The sequence below is a fragment of the Eleutherodactylus coqui genome, chromosome 11 (assembly GCF_035609145.1).
Source record: "Eleutherodactylus coqui strain aEleCoq1 chromosome 11, aEleCoq1.hap1, whole genome shotgun sequence".
Taxonomy (NCBI): domain Eukaryota; kingdom Metazoa; phylum Chordata; class Amphibia; order Anura; family Eleutherodactylidae; genus Eleutherodactylus; species Eleutherodactylus coqui.
In genome coordinates this window covers 104,435,071-104,461,656 of record NC_089847.1, presented here as the reverse complement: position 1 = coordinate 104,461,656, position 26,586 = coordinate 104,435,071, and the positions used below count along the sequence as shown (strand labels likewise).

General features: G+C 41.8%; 1 protein-coding gene across 1 annotated transcript in view; it reads right to left on the bottom strand.

The window, feature by feature from the left end:
* The window catches only part of LUZP2 (leucine zipper protein 2), a 700,384-nt gene that overhangs the window by 198,853 nt on the left and 474,945 nt on the right, over positions 1-26,586 (bottom strand). The window contains exons 6-7 of the mRNA XM_066584197.1: positions 3,366-3,428; positions 351-413 (exon numbers count right to left, since the gene is read on the bottom strand). Of these exons, the coding sequence (XP_066440294.1) occupies positions 351-413; positions 3,366-3,428 (126 nt within the window). The remainder of the gene's footprint in view (positions 1-350; positions 414-3,365; positions 3,429-26,586) is intronic.

Below are 26,586 nucleotides of genomic sequence, written 5' to 3'. Positions count from 1 at the left end.
ACAAACAAAGCTCCCAACTTTTCACCATTATTGCAAATATCATGCTCAAATAATATTACGATGCAGAGTCCAAGTAGCCGTGTCATACTGTTCCCAATACCACCACATTGCTGCCCAAATAATGTATCCATTCAGTGTTAAATAGTACTGCAATACTGTACACAAATATCTGCACAAAAGTACTTATATAATACTGTTACAAGCTTTTAAAATGTACATCCTCACACTATACAACTACTGGCCCGAGGAAAGCATGCCATTCAATAGAATCCACAAAATTACATAATAAATAAGAAAAGTCTTTAGAGTAACCTTGCCGTGACAGGAAATGCAATCAGATATGAGCATACCTTGGAAACTAAGTCTTTCTTTCCATACCGAAGCTCTTTCAGTTGGGCTTGTATACGTTTAGACTTGAAAAAAAGAAAGAAAGAAAAAAACAGCATCAATAAAGTAGATGGGCTATAAATATAAATTTAGATTTCATACTTTTTGCTATCCAGTGAATCAAAAGGTCAAGCTTGTAAGTGACCAACCAATAAACAGTCATATACAATAACCTCGAATGAGTGACTTCTAATCGAAAACCCAATAATAAGGAAATAAGGCAAGTCAATTATTTTGAGCATTAATTTATACATAGATGTATAGATAGATAAAGATATATATATATATATATATATATATATATATATATATATATATATTTCTCTAATGTTACTACAAAGTTCATAAGTCAATAAGGCAATGCTAGCAGCTCTAAAACTATTCTACTTATATTGTTATTCTGTATATACCAATTTTAAGCCTTGTTCACATGGGCGACAAAGTCACGTTGCGACAAGGCTACAAATTGCATATATGTGAAGCCCATGCTTTCCTATGGGTTAATTCACACATGCAATGTTTTGCAGCATGCAACAACCCAACACAAAAGCCTTGCGGGTCCGGCGATATGCCCGCGACTCATGAGGTTTTGTAGCCCATGTTTCCCTATGGAGCCTTTCTCTCTGTTGCATTACACTAAAACGCGATTTTCGTACGGTGCGATGCAACTTTCACAGTAGGAAATCCTACTGTCAAAGCCTAAACTAAGCCCTAGCTGCAGGAAAAAATAAAAAAAACACAAACATCACCTTAGAAGCGATGTCTGATGCTGCTGCACCTTCCACTCAGTCCCCGGCACTGTTTCTCTTCTGGCTGGGGATTGAAAATTCCCAGCCTCCTGGAAGCACTGGCTGTGATTGACTGGCGCTTAGCCAATCACAGCCAGCGCTTAATCAACCAATCACAGCTATTCATCGAGCAGTGACTGTGATTGTCTAAGCGTCAGCCAATTCACAGCCATCACTTCCAGGAGGCAGGGATTTTCAATGAATGACAGGCGAGAGCTGCCTGTGATTGGCTGAACGCCTCACAATCAGCTCTTTTAGCAGGTGGGGATTTTAAATCCCCGCCTGCTGATAGATCAGCACTAAAGAGACGGGGACAGAGCGGAGAAGACGTGGCTGAGCCCCAGCAGCTGAAGGGAGGTATGTATTTTTTTTATTTTTTCACACTACTTTTACTGGTTTTTCAGGGAAGGGCTTATATTTAAAGCCCTTCCCTGAAATCCAATGACAGGGAGTCAGCAGCAGGATCCTCTACCGCAGCTGTCATGTGTGACAGCTGCGGTAGGGAATTGAAGAATTCCTCTGCTGTATCTGTCACAGATGTGGCAGGTGCAGCAGCAGGGAATTCTTTTTACTAGCGGGGATGAAGTAAACATCATATTTTTTTTTTACACTAAAATTATTGTTTTTTAGGGAAGGGCTTATATGTAAAGCCCTTCCATGAAAAACAAATCAGGGATGCCGGCAGACCATTGTCTTCAATTATTCATTTTACACTGTCTATTTTTTGCATACACTTTAGCAAAAAATAAACATGTGGGGAGGAGAGGGTGAAATTTTCTCGAGCACCCAAACACCGCGTGGCGCTCACTCAAGTAATGAGTACTTTTGAGTATGCTAATGCTCGAACAAGTGTCAAGCTCGGAAGAGCATGCTCGCTCATCTCTAGTTATTACCCGATATGGTAGGAATGGAAGAGAAATAATATCATCCTTAGGAACCTTTCCAAGCCCATGCTATGTATTTGATGGTTATAGTAATTAGGGACTGGGCAAAAGACCTATTGGGGATTGCTAATTTAATGGATCCGGTGTTTGTATGTCTATTAACTGTAACTTGCTCATCATTTACATATGAAAGGGACAAGTAATGGCTGTGTCTCACTTCTAAAATTTGCTCCAAATTTAAATGAAAATCCGTGTCAGAAATATGTATGGTTGCTGCGGATTTCTCATGTGGATTTTCATTTGAAGATACTGTAAATTGGTGCACAAATTAGCCCCATTGCAAATGGAAAAATCTGCAAGCACATTTTCAGATGCGAATTTCACAGGAATCTGCATTAAGAAGTACCATGTCACTATTTTTTCTATACGCGGATTTTAAATTTCTATGAACTTACATTTCCATTAAAGAGAATTATAGACTTAATGCAAAATCCATGCCGAAGTGTCAAAAAATGGGTGACAAACTAAACCATTATAAACAAAAAAGAAGGAGGGAAATTAAACCTTATTACGGATAAGGAAAAAAAAACTCAAAAACTATAAAACATTAAAAAACTATGAAAACCATGAGGCAACACATGAAAGATTGTTCCTGCCTCTTGCCCTGGGAGGATTATCCTTTCACAATGGTAGAGTCCAGTCAATCTTTTTGCTCAATAGGCTTTATTGTTAGTTTCATATGAGTATCTGATAGGCGGGAATGGGATTTTTTTTAACTTATGGTTAGCTGACACTGGAATTTAGTTATTTTGGTGTATTTGTATAGCTCCAGACCTATCTTCATTAGTGGCCATGTGGCAGGGACACATGGCCCAAAACAATTAAAATGAAGGTTAATATACCAAATAAATCTTCCAACAGCAAGGATGCAAAATGGCTTCCAATATAGGTACTGGTATCTCGTAACTTTCTCAACAAATTATCAAAATTTTCTTTCATTCAACTACCACATTGCATCAATAAACATATCTCTACATCAACAGCATCATTAGATATTTCAGATATTTTTATCATACTTTACAAGCTTTATCATACACTATTAGTTAAATGCGAAAAGATCAAGTGATTTTTTTCTAAATGTATTATGGAAAATACTCTTATCTTCCAAGTACTATTGAACCATAGCAAAGAATACATACTTGATATAAAATCTAGTAGATTACACATAATTTTTCTCTGAATGTAAGTGAAATGCCTGAAGAATTCAATACAACTTCAGTCATTAAGATAAAATTAGGGCACTCACCTCTTCAGCACGAAGACCGCAGAGCTTATTTCCTGACAACAGCTTGTTTTTCAAACTTTTGTTCTAGAAATACAATAAAACAAATCTATTTACATGGTGATCAAATAATATGACAAATTTTCCTTTTTGCACAGTCTGGAAAAATAATCTGAGCATCCACGAAATTAAGTTGGATACATTATGTATTTTGCTTCAAGGTCAAAAACAAAATTGAGCATATTCTGTTGTATTTAAAGGGCAGTTGCTATCATTGCATGTCATTGCATGTTATTACGTCTACAGAACACACCTTGCTCTTCAGGGGTGGGGTTTGTATGAATAGACATAAAACAGTTGATGCTTACCTTGCTAAATATATAGTAATGCACCTAGGCCAGTGATGGGCAACTTTTTCAGCCCGGCCTGTCAGCTCCTTGCTCTGCCGACCAGAAGTGACGTCAGCGGCCTAACCAGAAGTAACAGCACTAGACGCTCTCTGCCGGAGTTCTGTTGTTTTGGCCTACAGACCTCTAGCACAGAGCATCTACAGCAATGTTTTATCCTTGGCTACTACACTTGGCCATGCAGGAGCCGAGGATGAAACATCCTTTTCGGTTCTCGGCATGCGGCCCTATACTTCTCTGTATGCGGCCGATCGTCAGCAAACATGGTTACACGTGTCAGTGCTGACACGCGTGTCATAGGTTCACTATCACGGACCTAGGCTGTAGTTACTAAAAAAATGGAAAGAGAAGATACTAGCTAACAGTAAGCTAAGCTAAAACTCTCAGTACGAAGCAGCAGCAAAGGCAAATCCAAAAATTTACAATATATAAAAAGGGAGACCAAATACATGTAATCCAAATATAATATTGTGCCTCCATTAATTCCTTGTAAGATCTTGTTTTAAATATGGGATTCAGTTGTCTAAAAAGAGTTAATCAGAGCTAAAAGAGGGCTCAAAGTTGTGCAACTAGTTCGGAGAGATAAATAGAATGGAAACACTGTTTTTTTTAACCTTTTTTGAAAACCAACATTGAGAACTACATTGACTATAAATATCTAGGTAGTCCTAATCTATCTCTGCAGGGACATTTTAAAATCTCTATGTAGAGAATCCCACTAAAGAACCCTACTGTGTAGCAGCTTTGTGATCTTAGAGGCTAATGACAGCTCAGATCACAGAGCTGTCTGGAGACCAATTAGCAGTCTCCAGGCATGTGATGGCTCTTACATCATTTCCTGCTCTGCAGCTATTGGCTAGTACTGTACATCACAGATTCCTGCTCTGCCCACTCTCTGTGAGCGCTCTGCAAACTTTATGATCCTTGTCTGATAATCCCCCCCACCCTTCTTTCTGTCCTAATGCAGGAGGAAGCAGCTTTGATGGAGCAAATAGCCTAAACTGATAACGGTATTATGTGCAGGTGGTGCATAGATCAGAACATCTGTGTGGTGTAGCTGCCCGCAGAATACTTTGAAAACCTGCATTAATGAGACTAGAAAGCTTGAATTAATGGGCATTCAAGTGGCCCTCCGGTCCCTGGAAAAATTATTCGGAAGGAGGGTGAGTAATATTACCTGCTGCTTTTCTTTTTTTCCATAGTAGCCCAGATCCACCAAGCCCATTACTTCTTCGGTCTTTAAAGATGGCTGAACCACAACATTGGCTACTCAGTGCACACTGTACATTGGCAGTACATTGGTAAACTAAGACACTATGCATTACTCCGAAGTGAATAGAGTTGGCCTATCAGAGCACCGTGAAATGCCTTAGACTACCAATACACATTGTGAATCGAATAAAAACAGGAGTAGGTCTCAAAGAGAGGAACCTATGGAACCGGGAGAAAAACAGCACAAAGGGAAAGCTGCAGGTAATATTACTCCCCCATGCTGGTTCTGACCCGAGACTGGAGGGTTGTTTTTTATGATCAGAATGGGTCCCTTTTACCAATTATAAATATTTACCTGCGTTTCATTTTAAAGGCTATATATTCCTATTATTACAGAGTTGCAGGGTTTTTCTAGTTAGTCATTGACATACTAATTGTATTCATGGGTCATGGCATTGGTTTTCTATTAATTATTATGCAGTGTTTTTCTATTATCTATCTAAGGATAATACTTTAAATATTTGGTAAAATTAACAGGCGGTAGAAGTTCTTTCAACTGACAATAGTTCCATACTGAATGGGGTTGTTTCTGTAGCAGGCATAGTCATTTGTTTAGCCCATATGCAGTTAAATGGAAGGGTCAGTAAATCTGCCACATACCCTATAAGTAGTAACCTGTGGGCTGCATTCACAAGAACGTATATCGGCTCGGTTTTCACGCCGAGCCTATATACGTCATCCTCATCTGCAGAGGGGGGGGGGATGGAAGAGCCAGGAGCAGGAACTGAGCTCCCGACCCCTATCTGCCTCCTCTCCACCCCTCTGCACTATTGCAATGAATTGAGGTGGGATGGGGACGGGGCTAAATTCCATGAATTAGCCCCACCCCCATCCCGCATCTCCCCATTCCCATTGCAAATAGTGCAGAGGGGCGGAGAGGAGGCAGAGAGGGGGTGGGAGCTCAGTTCCTGCTCCTGGCTCTTCCATCCTCCCCCTGCTGCAGATGACGACGACGTATATAGGCTCGGGCGTGAAAACCGAGTCGATATACGCTCTTGTGAATGCAGCCATAGATTTATTTTACTAGTAGTGATTGATTTGGGCCCCCAATTTCTTTGCTGCAGTTTATAGTCAAATTAAAGTAAGCAAAATCAAGAAGTTTTGATTTGGACAACTTAGTTTTCACTTCTTTATGTATAGCTTTGGAATAGGAAAACACGAATTATGCTTTCAAAAGAAGTCAGGATCAATTGAAATAAATACAGATATTATAAACCAGTGTACAGACTTGTCAACTTGATTTATTGAAGTGGTTAAGGTGGTCAAATAAGAATTCATGTAATAAAGCGGTTTAAGTGACTTAATTAATACATTTGGACCATTTGACAATAACTCCTACGACTATATAGTAAATGTGCAACATCAACTATGGAACCTACGCAAATGTACGCAGGGATAAGTACACTTCATTAGGCAGAACTAATGGTTTCCATAATTATCCGTCAAACGCACAATAACATAATCGCTTTTCCATTGACTGCTATTACTATTAGTCTACATAATAAACGGTAAGGCAGAAGAAAGAGTCAGACTGTGGTTACTAAGTGTACAAACTTCCAGACATGATATTAATGAATGTATTGCATATAATCAAAATTATAATCAATAACACTAACGGATATGTCTTTTTTTAGAAAAATTTTAAAGGGCAATATCATATTAATGATATATAATACAGATAGTCCCCTACTTGCGAACATTCGACTTACGAATTTTGCAAGCTACGAACTATCTGTCCTGCACAGTATGATGTGATGCTATGGCATTACATCATACTGTGCAGGGACCGGGCAGGCTTCTCTCAAGCCTGATAGAAGCCTGTCCGGTCAGATCGCGGTTGCTAGGCAGCCGGGGGCCTTCTAAAAGGCCCTAGGGCTGTCTATGCAGAGCGCCTATCAAGCCGTGCGCTTGATGGGCACTCTGCATAGGCAGCCCTGGGGCCTTTCAGGAGGTCCCCGGCTGCCTAGGAACCACACAGCGTCCCGCGATCTCATCATGGGACGCTGTACGGGCCCCCTGAACGTCGGGTGCAGGCTGTTTCTTACAGCGGGCACCCGGCGGCAGCAGTTCCGACGAGCTGCGCCGCTCGTCGGAACTGTTAACACTTTAAATACCGCTGTCAGAGCGGTATTTAAAGTGTTAACAGTTCCGACAAGCGTCGCGGCTCGTCGGAACTGCTGCCGCCGGGTGTGTGCTGTAAGAAACAGCTTGCAACCGACGTTGTATGGAGCGGGATCCACCCGCGATCCACTCCATACAAGCATTTGTTCGGACTTGCGAACAAATCGACTTGCGAACAGGTTCCTGGAACGGAACCTGTTCGCAAGTCGGGGACTAACTGTAATCACAATTTTCTGGGAAAAAAAAAGATTCTCGTGGGAATGTAAATTATTGTCAATCTTATCAGCTTTTTGAAGGAAATCCTAAAATACAGAGATATCAGATGCCTTTCAGAAGAATCAAGTAAATTACTGAGCATTGGTGGACACTAGAGATGAGCGAGCACGCTCGGATAAGTCAGTTACTCGAGTGAGCATCGCTCTTCTTGAGTAACTGCATTCTTGTCTGAGCAGGATCGGGCGGCGGCGGGTAGCGGTGGGCACAGAGATCTCTCTAACTCTCTTCCCTGCTACCCCCCGCTATCCCCCGCCGCTCCCCCGAGCCTGCTCGGTCAAGATTGCAGTTACTCGAGAAGAGCGATGCTTTCTCGAGTAACTGACCTATCCGAACGTGCTCGCTCATCTCTAGTGGACACCCAGTTAGGTGCACATCTGTGTCCTTTTTTGTAACTCTTGACTCAAGATATCCAGGGCTAAGTGTCACCAAAAGAAGGCCAACTATAATAAATGATTTTGTGTTGCTGTATGAGGAGAGCATAGTAAATTTTTTTAGTTGTTCATTATGTGCCATTCATCCCAAGTTGTATCAAATCAAATGTTCGAATGCTGAACACTTGTTGAAGAAATTTCTGAAAAACAAATTTCATATAATACTGGGCTAAAGCTTTAGGCAGATGTGGAAAAAATGAATCAAATCAATATTTAGTTTGATTACCCTTTACCTTCAAGACAGCATCAATTCTTCTAGGTACACTTGCACACAGCTTTTGAAGGAAATCAGTAGGAAGGTTGTTCCAAACATCTTGGAGAACTCATTTGGAGATCTTTTGTGGATGTTGGCTTGCTCAAATCAGACAGACTGGATGATGTTGAGATCAGAGTTCAGTGGGGGCCATATCATCAATTTCAGGCAGGGACATAACTATAGGGGATGCAGGGGATACCCTTAGGAGGCCCATAAGGCTTATTTACTCCATATGTAGTATGAATAAAGCATTAAAGTTGGGTGTCCTGTTACAGATTTTGCATTGATGCTCAGAAGCTTTACGTTATGCCTCTGCTTCCAGGACTTCTTGTTCTTCCTTAAGCTGAAGATCATTCGTAATGACATTGCCTCTATGTTTAAGGTCATTGTACTGCTTTAGAAAAAAATGGAGCCAATCAGATGCCTACCTGATGGTATTGCATGATGCATAAGTATCTGCCTATATTTCACAGCATTGAGGACACCATTAATCCTGACCAAATCTTCAACTGTATTTGCTGAAATGCAGCCCCAAACTTGCAAGGAACCTCCACCATGCTTCTCTGCTGCCTGCAGTCATTCATTATTGTACCGCTCTCCAGCTCTTTGGTGAACAAACTGCCTTCTGTTACAGCCAAATATTTCAAATTTTGACTCGAGTCCGGATCACTTGCTTCATTTTTCTGTACTTTAGTTCTTATATTTCCATGCATAATTGAATCACTTGGGCTTGTGTCTATGTCAAAGGTATGGCTTTTTGGCCAATTCTTCCATGATGACCATTTCTGGTCAGATATCTCCAAGCGCTAGATGGGTATACCTGCATTCCATTGGTTTCTGTCAGTTCTGAGCTGATGGCATTGCTGTACATCTTCCGAATTTGAAGGGAAGCAATCATGATGTTTTTTTATCTGCTGCACTGTTTCCTTGGCCAACTTCTGCGCCTACGTTTCTCAACACTGCATGTTGCTTTGCCCTTCTTAAAAAGAGCTTGAACAGAACGTTATGAAACCCCAGGCTGCTTTGAAATCTTCACTTTGGAGATACTTTGCTGATACAGGTTCTCAGTCTTGCCATGAAGTATGACTTGTGAACAATCACTGAAAGCGGCCATGTACTTACTGACTCAGGAGGATAAACGTTCACCACCTCAGTATGCATGTAGCAAACTGCTAAGGGTGCATGACCTGGGAAATGAAACTGTCTTCCACAACTTCACCTTTATAGCACAGTTTGGCTGTTCCTCAACCAGTTTTATGCTTTCTAAATAGCTGTTTCTGTTTCAATTAACGATTCTATTTTAACCTGCATATGAACATAATGATCATATTTACCTGTTTGGCATAATTGGTTAATCATTAGAGATGAGCGAGCATACTCACTAAGGGCAAATACTAGAGTGAGTATTGTCCTTAGCGAGTGTCTGCCCGCTCGTGAGAAAAGATTCGGGTGCCGGTGGGGGTGAGCGGTGTGTTGCGGGAGTGAGCAGGAGGGAGCGGGGGAGGAGGGGTGTGAGAAAGATCACACATATCTCTAAATCTAACCACCATTTCACCAACTTGGCTGAATCCATTACTTGGGGATGGTTAGCGCTTAGGAAAACAACCAAGTGGGCTTCACTATGCTGTTTTCATTACTACCTTAGAAGTCACTTGGCGTTATGGAAAGAGCAAAGCCCAGCAAGTTACACTGTTTTTGCAGCTCCTGAGTTATGGAACTAGCATAGCTTGCTGTGCTCTGATACTTGTTTAACTCCCATAGTCTTCAACTAAAGTTATGGAAATAACGGGAATAGTGTGTCAAAGCTTTCTCAACTGTTTCAGTAAGTCCTGACTTCCCCCAGCCAATGCATTCAGCCAGCCTGGGGACAGTGGGGACAATACTAGAAATAGAACTAGAGATAGATGCTGGTCCCAGAGAAACAAACCACATCTATCAAACTTTCACGGCATGTCTTGTTGATATTCCATGAAAGTCTCAGATGGGAATAATCATTTAAATGCATTAGCCTGCAAAGTTTCTCATGCAATTATTGGTTATGCAGTCTTTCAGAGTGCCTGCTGAACAATTTTCAAGTTGAGTCATTTGCTAGGTGGCTGGAATATGTTCTGCATAGTAGCAGAAAGCCATCTTAGTTCTTGTGATGCTCTAAAATTGTCAGAATCTATTCGTTATCTACAGAATTCTGAACACTAGCAGCAAATACATCCAGATCAGATGTGAAACAAGACTAAGTGGCTTGCTGTACATCTATTAATATACAGAGTAACTCAAAAGTTAGGGCCACTCAGAATATCTTCTGAATGAAAATATAAAGTAGGAAACTTTTTAGAACACTTAGATGGGGGGGGGGGGGGGGGGGGGTCTTTTGGCACTATGGTAGTGACTGTCTTCTATCTTGGTGACAACCATCTTGGATTCAGCCAAGGAAACTTCAGTGAAAAGGGCATCTTAGGATATATTATTTAAAGGTAGAATATCATCAGAAATTGATAGGTGAAGTTATTTTTTCAATATCTGCAACCATTTTTGATTGATGAATGGTGTCTTGTTGAGTATTAATAAAGTTATGTTAAATTTAGTGGTATGGAAAATTCTAGTAACTTGTTTTTCAGGTACCATAAGATACCAATAGCAATCCAGGACAGAAATGAGATCATCCTGGTGGTTGACAACAAAAGTCCACATGAGGTGATTGAGGCTTTAAATCAAGAACACCCTGAAAGACCGCCAGATAGCGCATGAGCTGTCAAAAAACTGATTCCGAAGTTTAGGGAAACAGGTAGTATCCAGGGCAAGCTGAGAACTGGTCATCCGAGTAATATTTCCGATACCCAGGTATCAACAGCTATACTCATAAGTCATTAGAAAAGCACAGCTATCAATGCCTGAGGAACAGAAACACTGCTCAGTTGACCAGTTATTGGTTTGTTCTGGACACTATCCATTTCCCTTATCTTCTGATCTTGTTTCCTGACAGGCTAAGTACTCGCCGGGTGTTATTTATTGAAAGCCTCAGTCTTCTTATGTGAACTTTTGTTACCAACCATCAGGATAATCTCAATTTTTTCTTGGATTATTAAAGGCATCGTATGGTACTTGGAAAGGCAGGTAATTAGTTTTTTCCATACTACAGCATTCAACATAACAACTTTATTAACCCTTTCCAATCCACTGTCTGACGTCTAAAGACATTATGATTTAAGGCTGTACAACTCTGATGCTGGAAGACGTCTGTCGGGGTTCTCTTACTGTATATTTCCAGCCTCTTTGCTGTCGGAGTCTATCCAACGTGTCACCTCATACAGTACTGGCTTTAGCCAGCAGTTAGCGCTGTTGTATAATGGCAGAAAAAGAGTAAGTCCTCTTAGTAAAATCAGGATACAAATTGGATTGGAGAGGGTTAATCCTCAATATAACATCGTCTATAACTGAAAAAAATATTATTGAATTGTATTGAAAAAGTAACTGCACCTATCAATTTATGATGAAATTCTATCCTTAAGTAATGTATACCATGACCCCCCATTGGCTTTTTTGGGCTGAATCCAAGCTGACTGACAATTAGAGGCTTAACTTGAAGCAGTTGGGGCCCCAGTGCAAAATCTGGAACTCCGGCCCCAACTTTAAATCTTCATTGATAATATTGGTTTGCAATATGGGGAAAAGAGAGACTTTATGGGCCGGTAGGGCTCCTGGGCCCAGGTGCGACTGCATCCTCTGCACCCCCTATACGTACACCCCAATGTAGTCGGTAGCAGCACTCTGGGAACCTCCAATCAGAGGGGAATCATACGTCAGAGTAAAACACATGCATGCTCTATTAATGGATTAGGACTGGCAATCCATATACATCCAAAGATGGTCTGTTCAAGAGCAGCACCTGGGGTGTCAAATAATATCCATGCTCACATCCTATATGGACATATGTGAGTATGGATAATATTTGATACCTCAGATGCTGCTCTTGAGCAGACTATCCCTATAAGTGTGCCAGTGCTGACAATCACCACTATAGTGCCAAAAAGTTTTTAAATGTTCTAAAAAGTTTCCTACTTATATCTCTTTTCATTCAGAAGCTACTCTGCCTTGCCTGACTTTTGAATCACCCTGTATTATATAGCGATTGACCTCAGTTTGTATGAAAGAATAAATTACTCTTTGAACATCTTACATTTATGGAGTCATTGCACAGGTGCTTTAGAATATGCAATTTATATATGTATTAAACTATAAACTTTTCAGTCATCTCTATGTCTATGATAGTCTTCCACTTCAACATGTTATGCTTTCCAGGATGATAAAGCACAGCATTCAATAGTTCCATGTGCTCATTTGACACCAGTGTTAAGAAAGGAAGTCTTTTCATTGAAATTATTGTAACCTTGAGTATATCTCTTTTATAGACAACATATGGTAAATGTTTACATGAAAATCCCATCCATAGAAAACATTACCCACAAATCGGCATTTTAGAAGTTTTTTTTTTACTTGAAATTCTCTCATGGACAACATTATAGAAAGACATTTACCAGATGCCATGTAGAACATTAGTATACACAAGGTTATAATAGCGAGTCTGTGAAAAGTCTTAACATGCTAATGTTATTTTGCATTTTGAAGTTATTCCACTGTAGAATCAGTTTTTGAGAACTTCCTAATGGGAGAGCATATGCTCAGTAATGGGATGTTGGACTTCTATAGCAAAATTTTTATATGCAGCACTAAAAAATAACTGCTGAGAGTTCCTGGCCCAAGGTAAACTCCTGGGTAATCCTTTTCTGTTGTTGCAGTCCCAATATTAACCATTATAATTGTATTCCCTTTGTAATGAGATACCTAATTACCTGTGACAGCAGGGATGGAAACAAGAATTTGGCTCATAGCATTAAAGTCAATCAGAATCAACCTCGTCCTGTTCCCATTCTATCACTAGAATAAAGAACATTTTGATGAGCACTATGGTCAGTTCCATTTGGTTTTGGTGAAGACAGGCAAGTTTGTATTACAGTCCATGGACTCTTTCCCACGAGCGTATATCTGCCCGCCGTTTTCACGGTCAGCTGATTTACGCTGTGATCTGATACATTGGATTCCAATACATCAGATCACATGGCCATATTCCCGTGACGTAAAAGCACCCAGCCAACCAATATAGGATCAGGCGTTTTTACGTTGGGCCCAAAAGATAGACCCGGAACTATCTTCTGGGCCAGAATATGTCGGCCGTTGCATGGGCTCCTGTGGGAGCCAATGACAGCAGCCGAAGAAGGGAGGTGGGAGGTAGTTTAGCAGTGTGACTGCTAAACTCCCTCCCTTTTCTCTCCTCCCCTCCATTTGATTGCAGTGGGAGGGAGCGGGATAGGGCGGAGCTAAGCGGATAAGGGGCTAAGCTCCCTCCCTGCCCCTTGTCCACAGCTAGTAATGGGAGGAGGCGAGATGGGGTGGTGCTTAGCTCACATTGCAATAAGACAACGGGGAAGGAAGAGGAGGTGAGATGGTGAGGAGGAGGGAAGGGACGACAGCATGGCAGCCTCGGCATATATCCACCAGGGCCCATGCCATCTGAACGGGTGCACAAACATTAGATTTGTGCGCCCGTTCATGAGCTTTTACGCCCCAGATGGTAGTGTATATCGGCCGGCCGTGAAGAGGATTGGCTGATATACGCTTGTGGGAATGAAGCCTCAGGCTTATGTTTTATATCTCCAAACTAAAGCCGAAAGGAGCTGATGGGAGCCAAAAGGTGCTGGGCTCAGCAGAGCACCGTAGTCCCCTCTTTTCATAATCGGTGGTGTTCTCAGTGTCAGACTTCCACATAACCAGAGTCTCAATAGTGGTATTGTTAAAGGGGTTGTCCCGCGGCAGCAAGTGGGTCTATACACTTCTGTATGGCCATATTAATGCACTTTGTAATGTACATTGTGCATTAATTATGAGCCATACAGAAGTTATAAAAAGTTTTTCACTTACCTGCTCCAATGCTGGCGTCCCCGTCTCCATGGTTGCCGTCTAATTTTCGCCGTCTAATGGCCAAATTAGACGCGCTTGCGCAGTCCGGGTCTTCTTATCTTCTCAATGGGGCTCCGTGTAGCTCCGTGTAGCTCCGCCCCGTCACGTGCCGATTCCAGCCAATCAGGAGGCTGGAATCGGCAATGGACCGCACAGAAGAGCTGCGGTCCACGGAGGGAGAGGATCCCGGCGGCCATCTTCAACCGGTAAGTAAGAAGTCACCGGAGCGCGGGGATTCAGGTAAGCGCTGTGCTGTTTTTTTTTTAAGTCCCTGCATCGGGGTTGTCTCGCGCCGAACGGGGGGGGTTGAAAAAAAAAAAAAACCCCGTTTCGGCGAGGGACAACCCCTTTAAGTTGATTGTCAAACTTTTTAATAAGGCAGAACATCCTATCACAATAAGAACACAATGTGCATGTGCTTGAGTTTCATTGACTCTGAGCTGTTGAAATATTTTACGGCTCAGTGAGCTTGCACCAAATATGATTTTACTACTGTGGATGTTCCTCAACCAATCATGGATGAAGAAGCGCTCCCAATTAAGGTGGCCATACACATTAGATGACTGAACCTGACAATTTTGCCAGAACCAAGTGTGCATGTGTATGGGGTGGTAGGGTGGGGGGAAATAGTTGTTGTTTGCCTCAACAGCTATGTAATATGTTTTCGTAGACCTTTCCTTACTTGGGACTTGCCATATTTGTATACTCTTTACTTTATTTGCAGTACTCTGTTACAAAGATATACTGCTTCTTCAAGTGAAGTGTCATTTCCATCCTATAAAAGCTCCTTTACCGCACATAAAGATGCTGACTAACATATTCATATATGGAGATATGACCGATTGAGGTTATAGACTGAAGCCTGTGTCTTCATGATAGTACTTTCCATTCTGTGCACTGATTGCTTAGCTTTGGTAATGGGGATTGAAAAAAAATACTGTATAAATCAACATTCAAATCAGTGTTTGTTCTCATAGCTAAAATAGAGGAAAATCTAGACAGTTATTTTTGATGTAGATTTGGATCTATACAATTTCCATCAAGGTTAAAATTTCCAGAACACGGCACAAAACGTTTTGTCATAAGAACACTGGAATATAGAATCTGAAGTTGCAATGCCTATAACTTGATTATGGATATTTTCACATAGAAATAAAGGTGTTAGAATTTTTTTCCACATCTTTGATTTGCAATTCAGCCATAAAGATTAGTATGAATAGATGCCAACTCTTTGAGGGCTCAGTCATACGGGCGTTTGTATGTGCATATGACAGCTGCGTTTGCGATCTGCATCTATATAGACCCAATGCTTCGCAATGGGAGTGGTCTCATGTGCGACTTTTTCATGGGCACAAACGCATGTAACTGCGTTCTGTGGCAAATCGGTGTTCTGTGTACGCGCATTCAATGGGGCGGGCGGCAGCAGCGACGACCCCATTGAGAACATATACTGAAGATCGTGATCCTCTGCCACAGCTGTCACAGCTGTTACAGAGGAGCGCGATGTTCTCCCATTGAATTAAATGGAGCCGGCAATACAGCCAGCTCCATTGAAAACAATGCGCTGCCGGCAAGCGCTGTAGTAATTTTCGTGGAAGGGCTTCAAATTTAAGCCCTTCCCTGAAAACCATCCTAAAAGTGTAAAAAAAAAATCTATACTCACCTCTCTGCAGCTGCAGGGGCTCAGCCGCGTCGAGCCTGCTCTTCTCCTGAACTGCTCTCAGTAGTATTCAGCAGGCCGGGATTTATAATACCCGCCTGCTGAATGGGTTGCCTTTGATTGGCACTGTAACCAATCAGAGGCAGCTCTCAGCTATTGAATGACAGCTGAGAGCTGCCTCTGATTGGTCCTTGTTCTCAGCCAATCAGAGGCAGCACTCACCAATTCATGAATTCATGAATGGGTGAGTGCTGCCTCTGATTGGCTGGGCACTGTGACCAATCAGAGGCAGCATCCACGCATTCATGAATTCATGAATAGGTGAGTGCTGCCTCTGATTGGTCATAGTGCTCAGCCAATTAGAGGCAGCCCATTCAGCAGGCAGGGATTTTAAATCCCCGCCTGCTGAAAACTACTGAGAGCAGTTCAGGAGAAGAGCCGGCTCGACGCGGCTGAGCCCCAGCAGCTGCAGAAAGGTGAGTATAGTTTTTTAAAAACTTTTTACACTTTTTTTAGGATGGTTTTTAGCGAAGGGCTTATAATTGAAACCCTTCCCAAAAATTACTACAGCGCTTGCCGGCAGCCCATTGCATTCAATGGAGCCAGCTGTATTGCTGGCTCCATTGAATTCAATAGGAGACAGCTGTGGCAGAAGATAGCGGACAGCACTCTTTTTGAGCATCAAAACGCCCGCGTGACCAAGTCCTCTTGTGCAGATAAATGCTGCTTTTTCCGCCGTGACGCCAGCTTCGCTCACACGATGTTTTGAGTGCATCACTTATACGCACAAAAAAATTGTGTGACAAAACACCCGTGTGACTGAGCCTTTAGGCTGTGTTACAACTAATATTATGGCTTACATTCATACCAGACCCAATACAACTATGCTGGATCTGCTTTCATAGCTCACAGACAAAAAGCCCATCTTTTTGATTAAAAAAGAAAATAAAATGTAACCTTTATTTATCCCATGTAAAATATTCAAGTTCTTGCCCAGGTTCACCCATCTTAGGGCGGGTGCCCTGCTGTTAGGGATAGATTTAGGGTGTAATAGGGCAGGTTCCATCTTTCTCTCCCGCTTTCTCCCATCTTTCTTTACTTGTATATTTTATATGGAATAAAAGAGGTTACACTGTATGTTTTTTTTAAATCAAAAATGGGCTTTTTTGTCTGTGAGCTACTAATTTACTCTGTCTTCACTCATTTTTACTATCCTCCCAGGGATTGTATCTGCCTGATAGTCTGTGTGGATCTACTTTCAAACAGATTCCAATTAATCCTAGCAGATCCCACTGAGCTCTGATGTGGTCAATGTGGCATAATTCTTGACATCAAAAATCTTGAAAAACCTTGACATAATCATATTTTTTCCATAAAAAGGCATATAATGAAAACATGGATTGGTAAAAATATGGAAGTATCTGAAAAATTGAGTTATCATGAAGCTCTCATATAGATCTGCATTGTAAAACACATACTCATTTTGTTTCAGGACTGGTAATAAAGAAAGATGTTTGCTAGAATTTTATAGGAGAACTCTACGCAATCTGAGAGTCAGCATGTTTGTCTGCAAAAGTCATAAGAAATATAAAAGAGAAAACATGCCGCTGGAAGCAGATGGCAATCTATGAATTAGTTTTGTTATATTTGTTTTAATTGCATTTCAATAGCAATTATACAAGCAAGAAAAAAGAAAGCAGCATCTGCCTTTCTATTGCTAAATGGTCTTCTTATTTTTAATCCAAGAGGTAAAAAAAAATTCTTACATAATTGGCTTTAAATTAATTTTTCTTATCTGCATGAAATACATACCAATGAGTTAGAACTATGTCACAATTACAATCAGATATAAACATTACCATTTGATCATGACAAGTGAAGATTAAAAACTACTATAGGAGGTCTTAGTCAACTACCCTGTTTCCCTGAAAATAAGACATACCCTGAAAATAAGACATAGCATCATTTTCCAGATTTTTTTCAGGCTTTTTGAGGATGCTTGAAATATAAACCCTATTCCAAAATTAAGCCCTGCTAACAGTTAATTAAAAAAGTCAATTTAAACAGTGTCCAGGCAGCTATACATGTAAAAAAGTTAAACCTTTTTCAACAAAAATTAATATAAGACACTGTCTTATTTTTGGGGAAACACGGTACCATTATTATGACCAGCAGCAATCCCCCTGCTGGATTATCATCTCTTGACTTCTAATCTATTGTTAGTATAGGTTCTATGCAGTTGTTCTTACAGCTAATCCATTAGAGTTGATCAGCTGACCTCATTCATCAACCGATCTTATTTGAGAAGGAGTTCTACAGTTGTTTGCCTCCCATTAAATATCCCTGACTTCTGCAGTGTGGTTGCTGGTGGTGGAAATAACAATAGGTACTTAAATATAGTGTTCCTTATTTAAGTACCCCTGTTCAAAGCAACAAAATAACAAACAGCATCCCCAGTCTTGATGGTAGGCTTTGAACAGGTGTTTGTTTGTTTGGGTTGGGGGTTATTTCTCTCCTGAACCTTATGCCTATTTTCAATGGGCCTGACCATTGCATCATCCCCTGACTTTCACTAGAATATTTTTAATTTTCTCTGAGATTTACTCAGTACCTTTTTGATAGCTTTTAATCAATGGTTCCCGATGAGGCTGCACTACTACAGCTGAAACACTCAGAACCGATCAATTGAACCATTTACTACTTAGCTTATGCATCTCATTTTTTTCAAACTTGATGGATAAGCGTTTTGTATTCTAAGTCAGAGTTTTTTTGTTCGGCATGTTTCCCTTTTGGGATATATATCGGCTATTGAGCCAATTATTTATGCTGTTACTGTAGATACAAGCGTAGTACTTTTTGGACGCTTGTGTCCTCATTTTTTGTGTGTGTTCACTTCCTATAGCCGTGGGCTGGTTTTACTTTATTTTGATCTAATAAAAGTTATATTTTAGAAAGAAAATAGACACTCAGTGAAGCCCTTTTCAGTCCTTAAGTCTCCTGCTACAGTGATTTTTTACTATTTAAATGTTGCATTCAGCCACTTTTAGAGTAATGTGGGCCTACATGCATTTATTTTGTTCTGAATGTGCTTTCTGATTCCAATTGCATAATATCTATGCAGCCCCATACCACTCTACTTCGACCCGCAACATATGAGATTGTGAAATTTTGAGATTGTGATTTTTTAAATATGCAACATAAGCAACAGTTTGCTTATTACTAGAGATGAGCGAGCACAAAAATGCTCGGGTGCTCGTTACTCGAGTCGAACTTTCAGTGATGCTCGAGAGTTCGTTTCGAGTAACGAACCCCATTGAAGTCAATGGGCGACTTGAGCATTTTTGTATATCGCCGATGCTCGCTAAGGTTTTCATTTGTGAAAACCTGGGAAATTCAAGAAAGTGATGGGAACAACACAGAAACGGATAGGGCAGGCGAGGGACTACATGTTGGGCTGCATCTCAAGTTCCCAGGTCCGACTATTAAGCCACAATAGTGGCAAGAGTGAGACCCCCCACACACACACTGTCAGCATAAAGATCGTTCTCCTCTGACACAGCTGTAACAGCCGTGGCAGAGAAGAACGATGTTAGCCCATTGAATTCAATGGAGCCGGCAATACAGCTGGCTCCATTGAAAGCAATGGGCTGCCGGCGATCGCGGGATGAATTGTCGGGAAGGGGTTAAATATATAAGCCCTTCCCTGCAATTCATCCAGAAATGTGTAAAAATAAAAAATATATATATACTCACCTGGTCCCGGCAGACGGAGTTCAGCGCGGCCAGCGGCAGTCCTCCTGAACTGCTCTGAACAGCTGTGAGTAGTTTTCAGCAGCCGGGGATTTAAAATCCCCGCCTGCTGAATGAGCTGCCTCTAATTGGTCACAGCCTGACCAATCAGAGGCAGATTCCACTCACACACCCATTCATGAATTTATGAATGGGTGTGTGACTGCTGCCTCTCATCTGATTGGTCCCGCTGAGCCAATCAGCCCTGCGTCCAGAAAGCAATGCTCTGCCGGGAACCAGGAGGAAGCGACAGCCTGCAGGAGCACCGCAGAACGTCAGAAGAAGTGAGTAATGATTTTTATTCTTTGCTCCACTGTATTGCCGGCGTATAAGGTGACAGTTGGGGGGTCGTCTTATACGCCCCGTCGCCTTATACGCCGGTATATATTTTTATTGTAACACATTTCTGGATGAATTGCAGGGAAGGGCTTATATATTTAAGCCCTTCCCAACAATTCATCCCGCGATCGCTGGCAGCCCATTGCTTTCAGTGGAACCTGCTGTATTGCTGGCTCCATTGAATTCAATGGGCAAACATCGTTCTTCTCTGCCACAGCTGTTACAGCTGTGGCAGAGAAGAATGATTTGTCTTCTATATGTTCTCAATGGGGTCGGCGCTGCTGCCGCCGGCCCCATTGAGCGCATATAGAGAAGAGAACAGAAATCGCAGATCGCACATAGGTGCGATCTGCGATTTCTATGGCCTTAAGAAGGACCGTTGGGATTCTTGAAACCTAAAATACTCCTAACACTCTCCCTATAGCAGCTCCAACAAGATAGCACTGTCCCTGATCTGACTCAGAATGCATCTGTGGCGAGCCGCGGGAGGGGCAGATTTTAATACTCGGGTGACACCTAATCTCGCCAGCCACTCACTGCAGGGGGGTGGTATAGGGCTTGAACGTTGCAGGGGAAAGTTGTAATGCCTTCCCTGTCTTTCTATTGGCCAGACAAGCGCGCAAATTTCTCAGAGAAGAAAATGAAAGTAACCCGAACACCGCGTGGTACTCGTTACGAGTAACGAGCATCTCGAACACCCTAATACTCGAACGAGTATCAAGCTCGGACGAGTATGCTCGCTCATCTCTAGTTCTGTCATATATCATAGCCCATAGGAAAATAAAAATAAAATGCATAGATGAATGTATTCTTCATATATTTCAGGAGTTACCTATCCTCCCCTTTCTTCTTCCTGCTCCAATAAAATGCCTTTTAAGAGCGAATGCAGACAAGTGGTTCTTTGCATGCGCTATGAGCGCAAAAAAAAAGCATGTCTGATAGGACCATTGGTTTCCTATGGTGTGTTCACATGTCCATCTTTTGCAGGCACAGGACATCCGTGCACTGGGAAGATAAGACATCTGTGCACCGGGAAGGTCCATGCCACATGTAAAAAATCTGCGCAGGGAGTCCCCTCATCACTGAACACTGTGACAGCACTGTCACAGTGTTTAGTGACAAGGGGACTCTCCGCGGGGATGAAGGAACCCCCTGCCACAGCTGTAATAGCTCTCGCAAAGAAACGCAATATTCTCCCATTATTTACAAAGGGTCCAGCACTGCTGCCGCTGGCCCCATTGAAAGCAATGGATGCAGGCAACCACGCTGTGATTTTTGGGGAAGGGCTTTAAATATAACACCTTCCCTGAAAATCATCCCTAGGTGTAGAAAAAAACAAAACAAGACATTACTCATCTAGCAGCGCTGTCGGAGCTCCGATTCGTATTCTCTCTGCAATCGCAGCACTGATCTAAAACACTGACATACTTCATCTGTATTGTTTGAGATATTTATTTTTATTTTTCATTGGGGGCAGGAAAATTATAAATTCGTCCATCATCCTTCCTCTGTTTATGGCATTCACCATGCACTCAGATGAGCGTTGTTTTTTGCGCACCTATGTGTGGGAAAAAAATGCGCTCCATGCATGTTCAAAATGCACGTGACCGAAGTTCAGTGCCCATTGCTTTCCATGGGGCCGGCAGTACTGCCTTCCCATTGAAAGCAATGGGATGCAGGTAGCACCCGCATTGATTTTCAGGGAAAGGTTTGAAATATAAGCCCTTCCCAGAAAATCATCCCTAGCTGCTGTAAAAAATAAAAAAATAAATATACATCACCTTTCCGCCACTGTCGGGGCTCCGGCGCATCTTCTCGCTGGCTTCCCAACACTGCTCTGAAGCACTTTCTCCTGGAATTTAAAAATTCTCGCCTCCTGAAAGTGCTGGGTCTGGTTGGCTGAGCTCTCAGCTAATTGAATGACAGCTGAGCGCTGCCTGTGATTGGTCACAGCACTCAGCCAATCAGAGGCAGCGCTCAGCCAATCAGACCAGCACTTTCAAGGGGGAGGGGATTTTTGACCCCTTCCAGCTCCAGGACGTACATTTACGTCCCGGAGCGTCGGGGTATGTATAAAGAGAGGTCGCGTGGCGACCTTTCTTCATACAGCGCGGGCATCAGCTGTTTTTTACAGCTGACACCCGCGGGGTCGATCACGGATATTAACCCTTTAAATGCTGCTGTCAGTTCTGACAGCAGCATTTAAATCCACTGAACGATGTTCGGGGGTCCCACACGGCTCCCCCCGTGGTGAGATCGGGGGAGCCGTGCAGGTGTCATGGCAGCCGGGGGCCTTCTGAAAGGCCCCAGGGCTGCCTTGAGAGACTGCCTATCAAGCCATCGCCGCAGGGTGGCTTGATAGGCTGCCTGTAAAATTGCAGTATGATGTAATGCTGTAGCCAGGGGGACTTGAATGTAAAGTAAAAAAAGATCAATAACATTTTTTAAGTTGTAAAAAAAAAAACTAATAAAAGTTTAAATCACCCTCCTTTTGCAATATCTATAATTAAAAAATCTAAATAATAAAATAAAAATACATATTTGGTATCGCCGCGTCTGTAACTGTCCGCTCTATCAAAGTAACACATTATTTACCCCACATGGTGAACGTCGTCCGAAAAAAATAAAGAACACCAGAAATGCACTTTTTCAGTCACCCTGTGTCCTAGAAAAAACACAATAAAAGGCGATCAAAAAGTCGTATGTATTCCAAATTAGTACTAACGGAGACTTCAGAAAATTCCACAAAAAATGAGCCATCGCTGAACTACGTCGACGGAAAAATTAAAAAGTTATTGCGCGCACAAAATGACCGCAGAAAATAATTGAAAAAAATTAAATGTCTTTGAGAAAAAAAAGAGTAGTATAGTAAAAAAAAACCCGACATATGTTTGGTATCGTAGCAATCGTACTGACCCATAAAATAAAGTTATCATGTCGGTTTTGTTGCAGTTTGTGCGCCGTAGAAACAAGACGCACTGAAAAATGGCGGAATGTCGTGTTTTTTTTTTCATTTTACTCCACTTAAAATTTTTTTAAAGTTTTCCAGTACATTATAGGGTACTTTACATAGCACCATTGAAAACCACAACTCTTCCGGCAAAGAAGAAGCCCTCAAACAGCGACGTTGATGGATAAATAAGGAAGTTACGATTTTTTTAAAGGGGGAGGAAAAAACAAAAATGAAAAAAAAAAAAGGGTCAGCGTCATGAAGGGGTTAAATCCCCATCTCTTAAAAGTCCTTTAGATCAGTGCCGGGATTGCAGAGAGAAGATGTGTCGGAGCCCGAACTACGCTGCTAGGTGAGTAATGTTTTTTTTTTCTACACCTAGTGATGATTTTTGGGGAAGGGCTTATATTTCAAGCACTTTCCCGAAAATCACTGCGAGAGGTTGCCTGCATCCCATTGCTTTCAATGGAGCCGGCGGCAGCAGAGCTGGCCCCATTGAAAGCAATGGGCATGGAGTTATGGTCAGGCGCATTTTGCTAATGCATGGAGCACTTTTTTCTGCACACATAGCGAAAAAAAAAAAAAACATTCGTCTCACTGAGCCCTGGACATGAAACGTAGGTGTAGATTTATGAAACTGTCTAAAAGAAAAACTGTCTTAGCTGCTTCTATCACCCAATAACAGTTAAGCTTCAAATTAAAAGCTGCGCTGTAATTGGCTGCAAGGGTCAAATAAGAGTTTTTCTTTCAGACAGTTTCATAAATCTACCCCGCAGTGTTAAAAAAAGGACAGGGCTCATGTTAGCATGCATAATCATCGTAGAATGGTGAAATAAAATTTTGTAGAGTACTTATAAGAAAACTGAGCTCAGTGGTAATCAAGGCCATCTTATCATTAGATTACATTTGAATTCTTTGTGACTAACTAGCAAGCCCAACAATAATCTCGCTTTTGATGCACAAAGAGTATGCCTAGCACTTTTTTATATCACATCCTCTCATCTGTTAATTATCTAAACCTCTTTTACACATAGTATTAATGTTCCATTGGATGTATTAAACCTATTTTTCAACTTCATCCCTCATCTTTTTAATAGTCCAAGAAAAAAGTTTTGTTCATTTACTACAAAACATACTGTATAACTTCTTGCACATAAAAAAAAAAAATAATCATATGGAACAAGACTAGAGATGAGCGAGCACCAAAATGCTCGAGTGCTCGTTACTCGAGTCGAACTTTCAGTGATGCTCGAGAGTTCGTTTCGAGTAACGAACCCCACTGAAGTCAATGGGCGACTCGAGCATTTTTGTATATGACTGGTGCTCCGCTAAGGTTTTCATTTGTGAAAATCTTAGCAAATCACCAAAGTCATGTAAAAAACACAGAAATGGATAGGGCAGGCGAGGAGCAACATGCAGGGCTGCATTTCGGGCTCCGAGGTCTCACTATTAAGCCACAATACTGGCAAGAGTGAGACCCCCCCCCCTCTGCACTGTCAGCATAAAGATCGTTCTCCTCTGCCATAGCTATAACAGCTGTGGCAGAGAAGAACGATGTTAGCCCATTGAATTTAATGGAGCCGGCAATACAGCCGGCTCCATTGAAAGCAATGGGCTGCCGGCGAGCGCGAGATGAATTTTCGGGAAGGGCTTAAATATATAAGCCCTTCCCTGCAATTCATCCAGAAATGTGTAAAAAAAAAATGTACACTCACCTTTCCGCTGCAGCCGGAGTTCAGCCGAGTCTGGCCGGCAGTTCTCCTGAACTGCTCTGAGTAGTATTCAGCAGCTGGGGATTTAAAATCCCCGGCTGCTGAATGAGCTGCCTCTGATTGGTCACAGCCTCACCAATCAGAGGCAGCTCTCACTCACACCCATTCATGAATTCATGAATGGGTGAGTGAGTGCTGCCTCTGATTGACTCAGTGCAGGGACCAATCAGGGGCAGCTCTCAGCTGAATGAATTCATGAATGGGTGTGAGTGAGAGCTGCCTCTGATTGGTGAGGCTGTGACCAATCAGAGGCAGCTCATTCAGCAGGCGGGGATTTTAAATCCCTGGCTGCTCAATACTACTCAGAGCAGTTCAGGAGAACTGCCGGCCGGCCGCGGCTGAACTCCGTCTGCAGGGACAAGGTGAGTATTTTTTTTTTTTTTACTTTTTACACATTTTAGGATGATTTTCAGGTAAGGGCTTATATTTTTAAGCCCTTCCCGAAAATTCATCCCGCACTCGCCGGCAGCCCATTGCTTTCAATGGAGCCGGCTGTATTGCCGGCTCCATTGAATTCAATGGTCAGTGCTCGTTTAATCGAGACGAGTACCGCGTGGTGCTCGTCTCGAGTAACGAGCATCTCGAGCACCCTAATACTTAAATGTGCATCAAGCTCGGACGAGTATGCTCGCTCATCTCTAAACAAGACCAAAAAAATCTATGCACAATGGCACATACTTGTAAATACTGGATATAACCCCTGGCACATAACAAAAACATACAATCCTTGTCACACTAAGGCTTTTGATTTTTTTTTATGTCCATTGTGAATGGGCAATGGAAAAACAGATTTATAGTCTGAAGTCAGTTTGCTGAAACAACTTTAATTCCTCATGAGAAATATTCAGACTGCTTTGATATACGGAGTGAAGAATTGATTTCATGACTGTGTGCTCCGGCCCGGTCTAACTACACCATTGTGACAAAACACTGAAACATTTTTTATGTTTATAAACATTGAAGGGTATTTTTATAAAACATTTCATAATGAAATGTAAAAGCTGGAGAACATATTCTAATAACCTCCTGGTTGTAGAGAATTGTGATCATTATGAAATATCACTTTAGTTAAAGGATGCTTAGGGACTTGGAAGGAAAATAAGGTGGTTTCGAGAATACTGCACTAGTAGACCACATGAGTAACATAGTAACATATTTTGTAAGGCTGAATGAAGACAATCTATCTAGTCCAGCCTGTCTAGCCTCCTGTTTTGTTGATCCAGAGGAAGGCAAAAACCCCAAGAGCAGAAGCCAATTAGCTTTTGCCATCACTACATCCTCAGGCAGAGAGTTCCACAGTCGAACTGCTCTAACAGTAAAGAACCCCTTTCTATGTTGGTGATGAAACCTGCTTTCCTCTGAACGTAGCGGATGCCCTCTTGTTACCGTTGCAGACCTGGGTATAAACAGATCCTCGGAGAGATCCTTGTATTGTTCCCTCATGTATTTATACATAGTTATTTGGTCGCCCCCTTAGCTTTTTTCTGGAGTAAATAGTCCCAATTTGGATAGCCTCTCTGGGTATTCCAGTCACATCATTCCATGTATTAGTTTAGTTGCCCTTCTTTGAACCCCCTCCAATACCGTACCATCTTTCCTGAGCACCGGTGACCAGAACTGTGCGCAGTATTCCATGTGGGGCCTGACAAGTGCGTTATATAATGGAAGGATAATGTCCTCGTCCTTCGCCCCTATACCTCTTTAATATACCCCGAGACTTTATTTGCCTTTGCAGCAGCTGATTGGCATTGGTTACTCCAGTTTAGTCTACAATCCACTAGTACCCCCAGGTCTTTTTCCATATTACTTTTCCATAGTAGTGTTTCTTCTCTGTGCAGTAAGCACAACCTTTATCAGTAGGCACATTCTCTGCACTAAATAAAAACAACATTAGTTCGGAATTTAGACCACTTTATTGGTAAAATGCTTGGTCTGACTCCAAAATGTATGTCTTCTACCT